The sequence below is a fragment of the Balaenoptera musculus genome, chromosome 15 (assembly GCF_009873245.2).
Source record: "Balaenoptera musculus isolate JJ_BM4_2016_0621 chromosome 15, mBalMus1.pri.v3, whole genome shotgun sequence".
Lineage (NCBI taxonomy): Eukaryota > Metazoa > Chordata > Mammalia > Artiodactyla > Balaenopteridae > Balaenoptera > Balaenoptera musculus.
Window position 1 is genome coordinate 16,286,126 of NC_045799.1, and position 12,656 is coordinate 16,298,781.

The 12,656-nt window shown below is 53.4% G+C and overlaps 1 protein-coding gene across 1 annotated transcript in view; it reads left to right on the forward strand.

Annotated features, from left to right (window-relative positions):
• Positions 1-11,635, forward strand: part of JPH2 (junctophilin 2) — a 62,566-nt gene extending 50,931 nt beyond the window's left edge. Inside the window, exons 3-6 of the mRNA XM_036827382.1 lie at positions 5,754-5,872; positions 6,917-7,629; positions 8,292-8,385; positions 9,824-11,635. Of these exons, the coding sequence (XP_036683277.1) occupies positions 5,754-5,872; positions 6,917-7,629; positions 8,292-8,372 (913 nt within the window). The 3' untranslated portion in view covers positions 8,373-8,385; positions 9,824-11,635. The remainder of the gene's footprint in view (positions 1-5,753; positions 5,873-6,916; positions 7,630-8,291; positions 8,386-9,823) is intronic.
• The last annotated feature ends 1,021 nt before the right edge of the window (positions 11,636-12,656 follow it).

Below are 12,656 nucleotides of genomic sequence, written 5' to 3' on the forward strand. Positions count from 1 at the left end.
ATGTTATTAATAAGAGTAGTAGAAGAGACCGTTGTTGAGTGGATGCATTAGAACAGAGGTGGGCAAACTTTTCCTGTAAAGCACCAGACGGTAAATATTTTTGGCCTTGCAGGACATGGACTTCGGTGGCAACTAGTTAACCCTAGGTAATAGTAAACGAATGGGTGTGGCTCTGTTCCAATAAAACTTTATATGGACACAGATCTAAATTCCATATAATTTTCACATCATAAAATTACTCTTTTGGGTTTTTTTCCACACCTTTAAAAATATAAAAAGCATTATTAGCTCACAGGTGGTAGGGAAACAAGCAGCGGGCTAACTTTGGCCTGTTGCCCTAATTTGCTGCCCCTGCAATAGAATGTGAGCTCTAGAAGGGATTTTTGGATACTTGGTTTGCTTTTTCAGTCACAGTGCCCAGAATAGTGCCTAGCACATAGTAGGCACTCCATAAAGTTGTATTAAGTGAATGAATCTGGATGTTGAAGTGGGTCTTGAGCTGGCCCTTTAAGGCTGGGAGGTAGAAGGATTGAGAAAACATTCCAGAGGGGAGAACAGCCAGAGCAAAGGAGTCAGGGGTACATCCTGTGGGTGTCTCCCTTTGGCCCAATGAAGCCATCGGTGGCCTGGTGGGAGCCTGGGCAACAAGGCCAGATCTAATGGGGCGGTTAGGGGTCTGGGGTGGGCAAAGGAGTCAGGGGTGGGGCTGGATACTCTCAGAAGTGCTTCCCCTGGGTTATTGCCCTGCCCCAGCCCTGAACCACCACCAGCCCTATTTTTAACCCTGCTGACGAAAGAAAATCTGTTGAAATCAAGAAGGGTGACTGATCCCTGCCCCACCCCCTGCCCCAGTTACTGCTCCCTCCCTTTTCCCCATTAGGGGCAGAGCCATCCTAGGAGACCCTCCCCAAGAAACATCAAAGTGGTCATAGGAAAAGAAATGGTTCCTGCGCTTCCCTAGCAGGACCTGGACTCAGGGAGGGATCCTGGTGCTTGAAGAGAGCCACTCAAGGCTCCTGGGGGGTTGAGCAGGCTGGGAACTGCCCAAGAGAAAGCTGGATTTTCTCTCTGTCTGACTAGTGCATGCTTCTCAAACTTTAATGAGCAGTGGAAGCAGCTGGAGGTTTATAAAATACAGATTCCTGGGCTCCTCCTAAGAAATTCTGATTGAACAGATCTGGGGTGGAGCCCCCAAATCTGCATTTTCAACAAGTGCCTGGATGATGAGGGGCTGGGGGGTGGTGCATGGACCACACTGTGAGTGCCACTGGACCAGAAGATAGCCTTTGGACCACAGCAGTTCAGCCTGCCCTGGTGAGCTGCCAGATACACCCCATCAAGGCTGCCTCGGGCCGAGAATCTGGAGAGCCTTGAAGGCCACGCTAAGTAGTTTGGACTTTATTTTCAGCGCAATAGGAAGCCTTGCAAAGATTTTCAGCAAGAGGTGAGGCCACGGGATGTATGGGTTAAGCAAGCTGCATGTAATTGGTTGTAGGAAGCGAGCCTGGAGGCAGGGAGGCTACAGATGGGGGCGGGGGACCTTGCAGGAGGAGTGATGGAAGGAAGGAGAATGGGCAGATTCAAGAGCTATAGGGGGAGCAGGAGAGACAGGAGTTGGTGGTTGTTGTCTGTGAATATTGAAAGGTGAGGAAGGAGGGTGTGGGAGACGCTGGGATTCCTGGCTTGAAGGCTGGGGAGCTAGGGAGCTATTCCTGAAATCAGAGGCATTTGGGGGGGGGGCGCTGATAAGGTATTCAGTCGGTCAGATTGATGGATGTGGGCAGAGGAGCGTGCTTCCTTTAAACCCAGCAGCCCTTATTGCCTTGGGCTCTGTGGCCACTGCCCTCTGACCCCTGTTCTGGCTGCCCTGGAGGGTCCACCGTTGATCCCCCAGAATCTTCCAGGGCTCAGTGTGAAGGCTGCCATTCTGGCCTGAGGAGTCCTGCAACACAGCTTCCCAGGGCACCGGGAAACAAGCCTCATCCAGCTTACATTACCAAAAAAGGACATTTTCTCAGTTGGAGGGTTTGCCCAGCCCTTTCCCTCCTCCCCCAACCTGGGGTTTCAGGTTTCCAGGGAAGTGTCTCTGAAACTTTAGATCTTTGAATCACACATACCCATGTACAGGCAAATATGAGTCTGGGGATATGCATGTACCACATTCGGTTTTTATTTTTTAATTTTTTAATTAAAGTATAGTTGATTTACAATATCATGTAAGTTTCAGGTGTACAGCACAGCGATTCAGTTATACGTATATATATATATATGTATGTGTATATATATTCGTATATCTAGGTATGTATATATATATTATATGTATATATTCTTTCTCAGATTCTTTTCCCTTATAGGTTATTACAAAATACTGAGTATAGTTCCCTGTGCTATACAGTAGGTTCCTTGTTGGTTCCACACTTGATTTTGATGTCACAAATGTCATCTTCCTCCTTCTCCTTCTTTTTCTCCTCCTCCTCCTTCTCCACCACCACCATCACCACCACCATCACCATCATCATCATCACTCAGCCCCATCCCGGGCTAAACACTTTCATGTGTTGCCTCTCAGTAGTTTTCACAGCACCTCCAAAAGGGCAGAATTATTATCCTACAGATGTAGAAACTGAGGCATAGAGAGGCAAAGCCACTCACCCAAGGTCCTAGAGTCCCAGTGGGGTCGGGACTAGGGGGAGGCGAGTGAGGAGAGTCATACAAATGCAGGGTCTGATTTGGCCTTTATTTAAATTTTGTTCATAGCTTGCTCATCAAGGATTATTTTTGCATTAGTTTGGACTTTTAAAAATATGGCGTTCGAGTATTATTTATCTGGATTACTGAGTTTTTTGGCATCCCTAAATTTTGAGCCTGAGGTGAATGCCTCATTTGCACCCTAGCCCCAGCCTTGGCAGAGCCAAAATTGGAATCCAGGACTGCTGATTCCAAAACCATGCTCTTAACTATTTCCTATGCTGCCCGCTTACGCATACATACGTGTACGTGTGCATGCATGAATTCATTTATGTATCCTTTCATTCAGTAAAATATTCTTTTCTTCAGTAAACATTATTGGGGCAGTGGAGAGGGCAAGGGTTTAGAAATCAGACAATTCTGGGTTTGAACTCCACTACTCATTATGGAGTGGAGATACAGCCGGTGGTTAAGGGCACAGACTCTAGATCCCAGAAAGCCTTGGTTTGAAAACTTGCTGTCACTTGCTGGCTGGGTAAGTTTGGTGGGATCCTTGAAGCCTTCTTATGTCCCGGATTTCTCCTCTGTAAAGAGGGATGATGGTGATAACACCTACCACATAGTGATTGGGGAAATTAAATGGGTTAATTTCTATAAAGCCCTTGATATGTAGTAAATGCTTTGTAAGTGTCAACTGTTACTTTGCATCCTTGAGCAAGGTACATGTCTGAGACTCAGTTTCCCCACCTGTGAAATAGAGACAGTAAAAACTACCTCCCAGGCAGTTTTGAGGATTGAAAGGGATAATGTAGGCAAAGGGCTTGGCGTTTGGAGGGAGCTTAGTAAAATTTATCTCCCTTATCCTGGGCCCAATTCCATGCTAAAGACACACGCAAATCAGCTCCCCGAGGAACTGACTCATCTGCCCATGGGGACACCGATTTGACCTTTCAGTTCCCCAAAGGCACGAAGCTCTTACTCCCTCTCAGGGCCTTTGCACGTGCTCTTCCCTCTACCTGGCTCACTGTCCCCACCTCACGTCTCATGGGCTAACTGGTGTGTCAGTTTCAGCTCTCAACTTAAATGTCACATCCTCCAGGAAACCTTGCCTAATCCCCCACCTCCACTGCCGATCTATATCAAGTCTTCCTGTTGTACATTTTCATTGCATTCTGTACTCTTCCTATATGGCACTTCTCACAATTGCACTTTTTATTTAATTACATTGTATTAAATAATTTTGGTTGTTTGCTTCCAGCCCATCTCCCTCACTTGAGAGGGGCTTGTCTTGTCCACAGGAATCCCAGCTCCCAGCCAAGTATGGCACATGCTTCAGAGCAGCACAGGCTCTGGAATCATCTTGCCTGGGTTCAAAATCTCAGTTCCTGCACTTAAAGACTTTGTGACCTTGGGCAAGTTACCTACCTTGCCTGTGCCTCAGTTTCCTTTTCCGTAAAGCAGGGAAAATAATAACAGCACCAGCTTCCTAAGGCATCATGATGATTACATGAGATAATCTTCATAATTCCTTTAAAACAATGCCCACTGGTAAGTTGGGCTGTTAATATTTTAGCAGGTACTTCTCCTAGTTAGGCTAGATTAAATAAACTGAAATAAACATTCCCCAAATTTCAGGTGCTTAACGTAGTAGACATTTAAGCCTTGCTGAATTTAATGTTTAAATTTAATGCTTAAATGTTCCACATTTAATATGGGACTTTGCGGGGCTGGGGGGGACTTTGCTCTATGCAATAATCATTTGTGGACCCAAATTCCTTCCACTGTGTTTCTGAACCTGGAGTCCACAGGCGGTACTGTGGAGAGAAATCAGGGAGTCCGTGAACCTGGATGCTGCCTTAGGTTAGATTCCCTAGAAGCTGAGTCTGAGATGAGGATCCTTGTGCAGACGATTTATGGAGCAAGTGCTCTCAGGAGAGAGGGGGAGTGAGAGACACAGAATCAGACAGGGAAGTAGCCAAGCAGAGATGTGGTCTTAACCTGGAGTCCAGCTTCAGCCTGATCCCATGGGGGCTCTGGAGCCTGACTTGTACCTCAGAGTTGGTTCCTCTTGGGACAAGAAGGGGCTGGCTGGTGTCATTAGTCATTGGTTATGGGCTCCCTGGGTTGGGGAGGGGTTGTTGACCTTGGGAACAAGGTGGCTTCTACTGGTTGCAATTCTCTGGGAGAGCAGTGAGCCATTAGCGGTCAATTCAGAAGTTAGGGCTGGGTGCATTTGCCCAGCGAGGGGATCTGGGCAGGGAAAACCACATCTTTATTTTTACTAACCTCTAACTGAACTTTAGTATTTTCTTCAATTATGGAAGTTGGCAATAAATCAACAGTAGTATTAGCAGTATCTCTGACTTTGTCACTAATAGAAATCACATATATTTTCATGTCACATTACTGTTGTTGCACGTATCCTTGAAATATCCTTTATGTTAATCTATACTTTTAAATTATGGTAGTTAATAGACCCGCTAGATATTTTGTTTAAAGTGTTAATAAAGAAGAATATACATTATTATATTACAAATTTGTCCCTTTAAATATTTTGGTAACAGTGTGTCAATATAATTGTATCCCTTTGTAATCCTGTGTAATTTGTGCATTTTAAAACATTCCAAGAAGGGTTCCAGCGGTGTCACCAGATGCCAGGAAGATCTGTGACACAAATGAGGTTAAGTTCCCTGTTCTGGGCCTTGGCCTCTGCATTTTACCAGCAACAGGGGGAAAAGAGAGGACAAAGAGGATTATAGGGGAGGTTTCTGTGGGCCAGGTCTGGAAATGGCATAATCCTGTCTTCCCACAATGCTTTGGACGGTCACCTGACCACACCTAACTGCAGGGGAGGCTGGGAAATGTAGTCCATCTGTGTGCCCAGAATGAAGAGGAAATGGTCTGGGGAATGCACAGCAGTCTGGACCACAGGGCTCAATAAATATTCATTGACAGCTGGAGTGAATGAAAATTCTGTCCAGGGTGTCTCTTTGTGGGTTGGGGAGGAAGGGCAGAGGGCTATTTCTCTGGAGAGATCCTGAGTCTCCACCATGTTGTCTCCTTAGGACAAGTCACGCCAAGGCCAAAGCTGAGGCAGCAGAACAGGCTGCCCTGGCTGCCAACCAAGAGTCCAACATTGCCCGCACTTTGGCCAGGGAACTGGCTCCAGACTTCTACCAGCCAGGTAGGGCCAACCAGGGAGGGGAGGGGCAGGACGGGGTAGGGGTAGGTCCTGGGGGGGGTGGACACTTTTTCTTTGCTTGCTGGAAAGCTGAGATGCTCAAGTGGGTCCACACATGCCTTTGAGTTCCAGAATCTGTGGAGCGTGGTGCAAGCATGGGATGGGTGCAAGCATGACACAAGGGGACTCATGCTGAGATTGTGGCGGGGTATCAGAGGCTGCCCCCACTCCAGCCCGTCTCTTCTCTCTGGGAAATGGGGCTGCAGAGTAAGGAGGACCCCCTGGCTCTGATACAGACTTTGCATTTGGATAGAGCGGTGGGAGCCCATCAGGGTGGGGGATCGGTGCTGCCTGCACTGAGGGTTTTAAGGTGAGTGGCACGATCAGATTTGTATTTTCTAAACATTCTGGCTGCGTCCGGAAGACCAAAGGGAGACTAGATGGAAGACCGCGGAGCGCAGATCTGTGCCTGGGAGGTTAAGTCGCTTCCCATCACAGTGCGCCCCCTGCTGGTCCAAGGAAGAGCGACCCTGGCTGGCTGCCTCCGCCTTGGATGGTCATAGCAACAGCTGTCACCACGTGCCAGGCACTGAGCTCAGCGTATTACAGGCATTTTTTTTTTCACCCGATTAATCCTTCCGTTAGTATTTATGAAATAGGTATGATTGGGCCCTTTTTTCAGGTAAGAGAATGGAGAGACCAGTGTGACCATAAAGAGTATAAACTCTGGAGCCAGACTAGCCTGAGTGCCAGTCCTGGCTCTGCCCTTGGTCAGCTGGGTGACTCTGGGCAAGTGATTTTTACCTCTCCTGAGCCTCCTTTTCTTCATCTGTACAATGGAGGCTAAATAATAGCATCCACCTCATAGGGTTATTAAAATGATTAAATGAGTTAGTATTGGGGAATTGCTTAAAACAGTGCTTGGCACTTGGTGGCTGTAAGTTAGGGCTGGCTGAGTACATAAATGAGACTCAGAGCGGCTTGCCCTGGGTCATCCAGTGCTGGGACCGGGGTTCGAATGCAGCCTCCCCGTGTGGTCCCTGGCAGGTCCGGAGTATCAGAAGCGCCGGCTGCTCCAGGAGATCCTGGAGAACTCGGAGAGCCTGCTGGATTCCCCCCACCGGGGCCCTGGCGCCGCAGGCCTCTCGGAGCGGCCCCGCGAGAGCCCGGAGCTGCACGAGCGCGAGACCCCTGCGCCCGAGGGTGGCCCCCCGTCGCCGGCCGGGACGCCGCCTCAGCCCAAGCGGCCCCGGCCGGCAGCGGCGTCCAAGGACGGCCTGCTGAGCTCGGGCGCCTGGAACGGCGAGCCCGGCGGCGAGGGCAGCCGGCCGGTCACGCCGTCCGAGGCCGCTGGCCGCCGCAGCCCCGCGCGTCCCGCCAGCGAGCGCATGGCCATCGAGGCGCTGCAGGCGCCGCCCGCGCTGTCGCAGGAGCCCGAGGTGGCGCTCTACCAGGGCTACCACAGCTACGCCGTGCGCACCGCGCCGCCCGCGCCGCCGCCCTTCGAGGACGAGCCCGAGCCCGAGGTCCCCGCGGCCGACTCGGCGCCCGCGTCCCCGGCCGCCCCCGGGGCGGCGGCCCCGCCACGAGGCTCCGCGCCCGAGAGCCCCGCCAAGCTGGAACCCAAGCCCATCCTCCCCAAGGCCGAGCCCAAGGCCAAGGCCCGCAAGACGGAGGCCCGGCTGACCAAGGCCGGGGCCAAGAAGAAGGCTCGGAAGGAGGCGGCGACGGCGGCGGAGGTGGAGGTGGAGGTGGAGGAGGTGAGGCTGTCGGTGGGAAGTCGGGTTCCCCAGGGGTGGGGGAGCTGGGGGTGGGATTCGGGGGCAGATGGCGGGGTGGGGGGTGAGGGTGATGGTGCAGGACAGGGCAGGCGGGATGTGGCCTTAGTTAAGTGCAGCCTGATTCACGGTTACACGACACAGTTCCCCCCACCTTGGGGCAGGGGGCTGGCCTTTGTGCCCGCTGTCTGGGCAGTTCTTTGGAGAAGGAGGTGGCTGGGAGTCCTAAGCGGCTGGGGTGGGGTGCACCTGTCCATCAGGCTCGCAGCCTCAGCTGCAAGGTGTAGCAGGGAGGGGCCCAGTGGGGGGCTTGGGTCCTGGACCCCTGGGCTTGTTAGAGGAGGTTGGGAGCTAGGAACTGCAGCGCCAAAGACTGAAGCTGGGCTCTGAGGGACTGACAGATGTGGCCCCAGAGGAATTAGCAGCGGGGAAGGCCGTGTTCTTGGGTTCCAGGCCCAGCCCTGCCCACTGTGTGCTCTGGGATACGTTCTTGCCCCTCTCAGGACCCTGAGCAGTTTGGTTAATTATTTCCAAGAATCTTTCCAGCGCTGATGGTCTGTCCCGGTGCTGGGCACAGCAGTGAGCCAAGAGCATGGGGCGGTGCTCTCCCGGGGACTCAGGCAGCCTCTCTCCACTGTTCCCAGGTCCCCAACACCGTCCTCATCTGCATGGTGATCCTGCTTAACATCGGCCTGGCCATCCTCTTCGTTCACCTCCTGACCTGACCTCATCCACCAGGTGCGGCTGGGAGGAGGGGATGGGAGCCCCTGGGGAAGGAGAGCGAGGGCCAGCTGCCTACCGAGCGACCTTCCTGTGGTTAATTGAGGCCCATCCCCCAGCAGAGGCAGGGACCTAGAGTGTGGATTTGAGAGATCATCTCTCCCCAGTACACAATACACACACACACACACACACTCACACAGACACACACACACGTACACCCCCTCATTAGCTCAACATTCGCAGAGCACCGGATCTCTGTCAGGTGAGCACTGGGGGCTTCATTCATTCATTCATTCATTCACTAACTCATCATTCATTTAACCACAGTTTACTGAGCACATGCTCTGCTGGAATCTAAGGATTCAGCAGGGACTCACTCCTGCCCTAAGAAAGGGGGTGAACATGAGAGTAAACCTTTAACTTACCGCTCATTATGTAAAAGTCTTGCAGTTCAAACGTCAAGCAAAACCGTTCTTGACTCCATCCCCCCAGACCCCCGCAGGTCTAGACTGAGGCCACCTGGGATGGCCGGGTCCTCTTCTCTCTGTCCTCCAATTCTCTCTTGCTCCCACCCTCTACTCGCCCACCCCCCGCCCCCGCCCTCAGTCCTCTCTTCCTGAGACCCTGCTGTCAGTCAGTTGGTTCCACCAGTTGGTTTTCTCCCTGTGATGGAGCTCAGGGGCTGGGTAAGGTCCGGGGAAAAGGAAGTGGGCTGGGCTGGGGTGAAGGAAAAAGGCCCTCGTTGGTCTCAGGGTGAAATATCTACAAGGCAAATAAAATCTTTCTCCTGCCGGGACCAGCTTTTACACTGTACATCCTGCGCTTGGTGATGCCAACAGAGTTTCTGCCTCTTGCCCTCCCCCGCTCCACCAGAGGCCCCCTCCCTTGATCCTAGCTTAGTGTGGGCTGGAGGTTCCTACTCAGTCCCAGAGGAGAAGGAGAAGGAATTCTTGTCCTGTCACCGGGTAAATAGCCAATGACAATATTAGCCTGGTAGGTGCTGCCGTGCGGGTGGATGCTGAGCTAGGCAGGGTCCATGTTTCGTAGGGAATCTGGGAATGATTGCGGCGGGGACTGCCAGCTTCCTGACCTGAAGGATGGAGCGGGGTGAGCCAGATGGCAGTGGGGGAGGAGGAGGAAAGGGAAGAGTGTACCAGGCAAAGGGAACAGGCAGAGGCAGCAAATAGGCAGAGGCGGCATCCAGCGGGGGCCTTGCAAGGGCCAGGGGAGGCCTCCGGGACTTGTATGTGGTCCCACTGAGTCAGAGCCAAGGGGCAAGGCTGCCCTGGGGGCTTGGGGAGGCGGGGCTGGTGGTGGTGATGGAGATCTTGCCCCAGAGAGCATCAGGCCTGAGGCTTGAACCCTGCCTGGAGCCTGGCTCAGCCTCAGCCCTCCCTGCCTTTCTCCCTGCTCCCTCCTTCCCTCGCCTGACCCTCTTGCTCTCTCTTTGCAGAGCCAGGAGTTCCTGCTGAGGACGCGTGGACCCATCTTTTTGCAGTGCCAGGCAGGGCAGCCGAGGAGGACTGGACTCTGGACCTGGATGCCGGGGGTCCAGCTCGCATCCACACCACAAACATTTAAGGAGGTTTCCCGTGGCGCCCATGCCCGACGCAGGTGGTGCCCAGAGGAAGAGAAAGGGCTGGGCACCCTCCGGGAGCTCTCTGTCCAGCGGCAGGGAAAGCCCTGAAGGCAGAGCCCTGGTCTTGAACACCCTGATCTGCTCCGTCCCCCATCCTCATCCACTCCCTCGCCTTGCCCCTAGGTCACCCCCTCCCTGGGCTTCTCTGTGTTTTGGGAGAAGTCACCAAACCAGGATGTTATATCCCAGTCCCCTTCTTTCTACCCTCCCTTGCTTTCTTTTATCCTCTGGCTGCTGGGCTGAAGCCTCCTGGGCAAGTGGAGAGAGTGACGAGGTCCTTGCGGTGGGCCAGTGAGGGAGACGCTCTGACAGCCCAGCGGCCCTTCCCTTCGCAGTCCGGACCCCGCCCACACTCTGTCCCTTGCTTACAGATGTTCTGGATGACAGTAGAGGAAATGGACATGTTCCATTTGAATATCCCAGGATACAGTGCTTCTGTCTCCTCCCACTGGTCCAGTTAGCTTCCCTCTGGACCAGTAGAAGAGGGAGAGACGTGAGCAATTGGGGCCTTTGGCTGGGAAGCCACTGACCAGGTGGCCAGGGGGTGGGGGTGGGGAGAAGGGCTAAGGGGTGGTGGGGATGGCCCTGTCTCTGAGTGCACCTGAGCCTGGGGCTGGCATTGCATGTGGGGCTTCCAGGATGCTGAGGGGGAGAAGGGGTCGCCCTGCAGGAGCCGTGGGGCTGGTGCAAAGCTCCGGGGATGCCCCGTGAATTGATTTGTCCGCTTCCGCTCCCAGGGGCCACCGCAGGCTCGGGGGAGCGTGAGCATGGAAGCCCAGGCAGATTTCACTGGGGCTGACTCTCAGGCAGGTGTGAAGACGGGCTGCTTGTCAGCCAGCGTTTCCCAGGGAGAGGGGAGCAAGTCTGGGGCTCCCACTGGGCACAATCTGTGATGATAAGCCCCTCGGCTTGCTTGGCAGAAGATGGTATTTGCATGTAGCCCGTTAACAGATGTTTTGTACCACGCTGGTCTTTCTGGGCCTTGGTGTTTGCTGCAGGTGGGTGGAGGCTGAGGGCTGTGGCCTTTGCCCCGGGGAGGATGGAGGGCAAGTCGTCCAGGCCCCTGCAAGCTGAGCTGGGGGAAAGGGTGTGGCCGTGGCATCTAAGCAGAGCTGGAAGCAGCAGCTGCTCTTCTTTGTTTCTCTGCTCCCGGGGGGCTGGGGCGTTGTGGTCTGGCCTCTCCAGGGCAGCTCTTTGACCTGAAGTTTGCTTCTGATGGAGTCGGCTTTCCCTCCCTCCCTCAATACTTGGGAACCTTCCCTCCAGCTTCACACTTGCTGTTTCAAGCACCGATGGGGTCTTGAGGCGCGGTTGGAACCTTGGACTGCATTTCCGCGGAGAGGAGCCCGTGGGTTCTCCCATCCTCCAAGGGCTCTGCCTCTGTGTGTGGGCTTCTCTGGACAACTGGGGAATGAGGGGGGCGGCTGGGGGCACTGCTCAGGGCTGACAGCCTCCAGGCCTCGGCTCTGAGGTCACTGTCGAGGGTTTTTGGTCTGACTCGGGGCCAGGGATAAGCCTTTGGCTGCCAGAGCTCCCTCCTGGGGCCTTGTTTGGGGGCTGGTGTTTGGGGTGAGGGTTCAGGAAGCTGCCGTCTGTGCCATAATAAACTTGCATCTGCTCACAGGCTCTGGCTGGGCTGCAGTGTCTGCTTGTGGGCTCAGGACGAGGGACTGGCTGAAGGAGAAGAGAGGCCGGGGACCCTGGGTCATGCTGGTCCAGGCCCTGTCTCTCTCTCATAGTTCCCATAATTCCTCCTGAGGGGCGGCTGAAGGGCTTCAGTTCTGGAGGGGTGCCCCAAAGGCCACAGACCTTCTAGGGCAGGCCCTGGCTCTCTAAAGCAGACTTCCAGAAGATACCCTAAGCAGCATATAGTAGAAGAAAGAGCCTGCCTTTTTTTTTTTTTTTTTTTTTTTTTTTAATCTTTGGCCACACTGTGTGGCATGAGGGATCTTTGTTCCCAAACCAGGGATCGAACCCATGCCCCCTGCATTGGGAACGTGGAGTCTTAACCACTGGACCACCAGGGAAGTCCCCAAAGAGCCTGCCTTTTGAGATTGGCCTCTCCGGGCTCTAGTCCTGCTCAGCATACTTATTTCGCTTCTCTGAGCCTCAGTTTCCTCATCTATAACATGGGGGAAATAATAATACTACCTCCTGGGGTTGTAGTGAGGATAACATTAAATGTTGAAGCTTATGTAAAGCCCAGCTGTTGAGAGCAGTGAGAAGTGCAGACTCTCCATTTCGGGATCCTTACTGCTTTTGCACTAAAGTGCTGTCATCAGTCCTCTCACAAGCCTTTTGCATTTTGATCGAGATCCCAGAAGCCCCAAAGGGGTGGAGATGATTCAGGCCCCCGTCAGAGAGCCACAGAATGTCTCGGTCAGAGGTGGGACCCAGAGACCATCTTCATACTCTACAGAGGCTCAGAGAGGAGAAGAGACTTGCCCAAGGTCACACAGCAAGTCAGGGGCAGGAAAGCAGTTATCTTGTTTGTGGATAAGTATTAAGGTTCTCTCAAAGCCAGGAGCCCCCATGAGATGGTTGGAGGGGAGGGTCCCTCGCCCATCAACTGGCTTGAGTGCAGGCAGGTCCCGGGGTGCTTTGGTGATCAGGAGTCCTGGCTGTCTGCCCAGTGTCACCACTGACT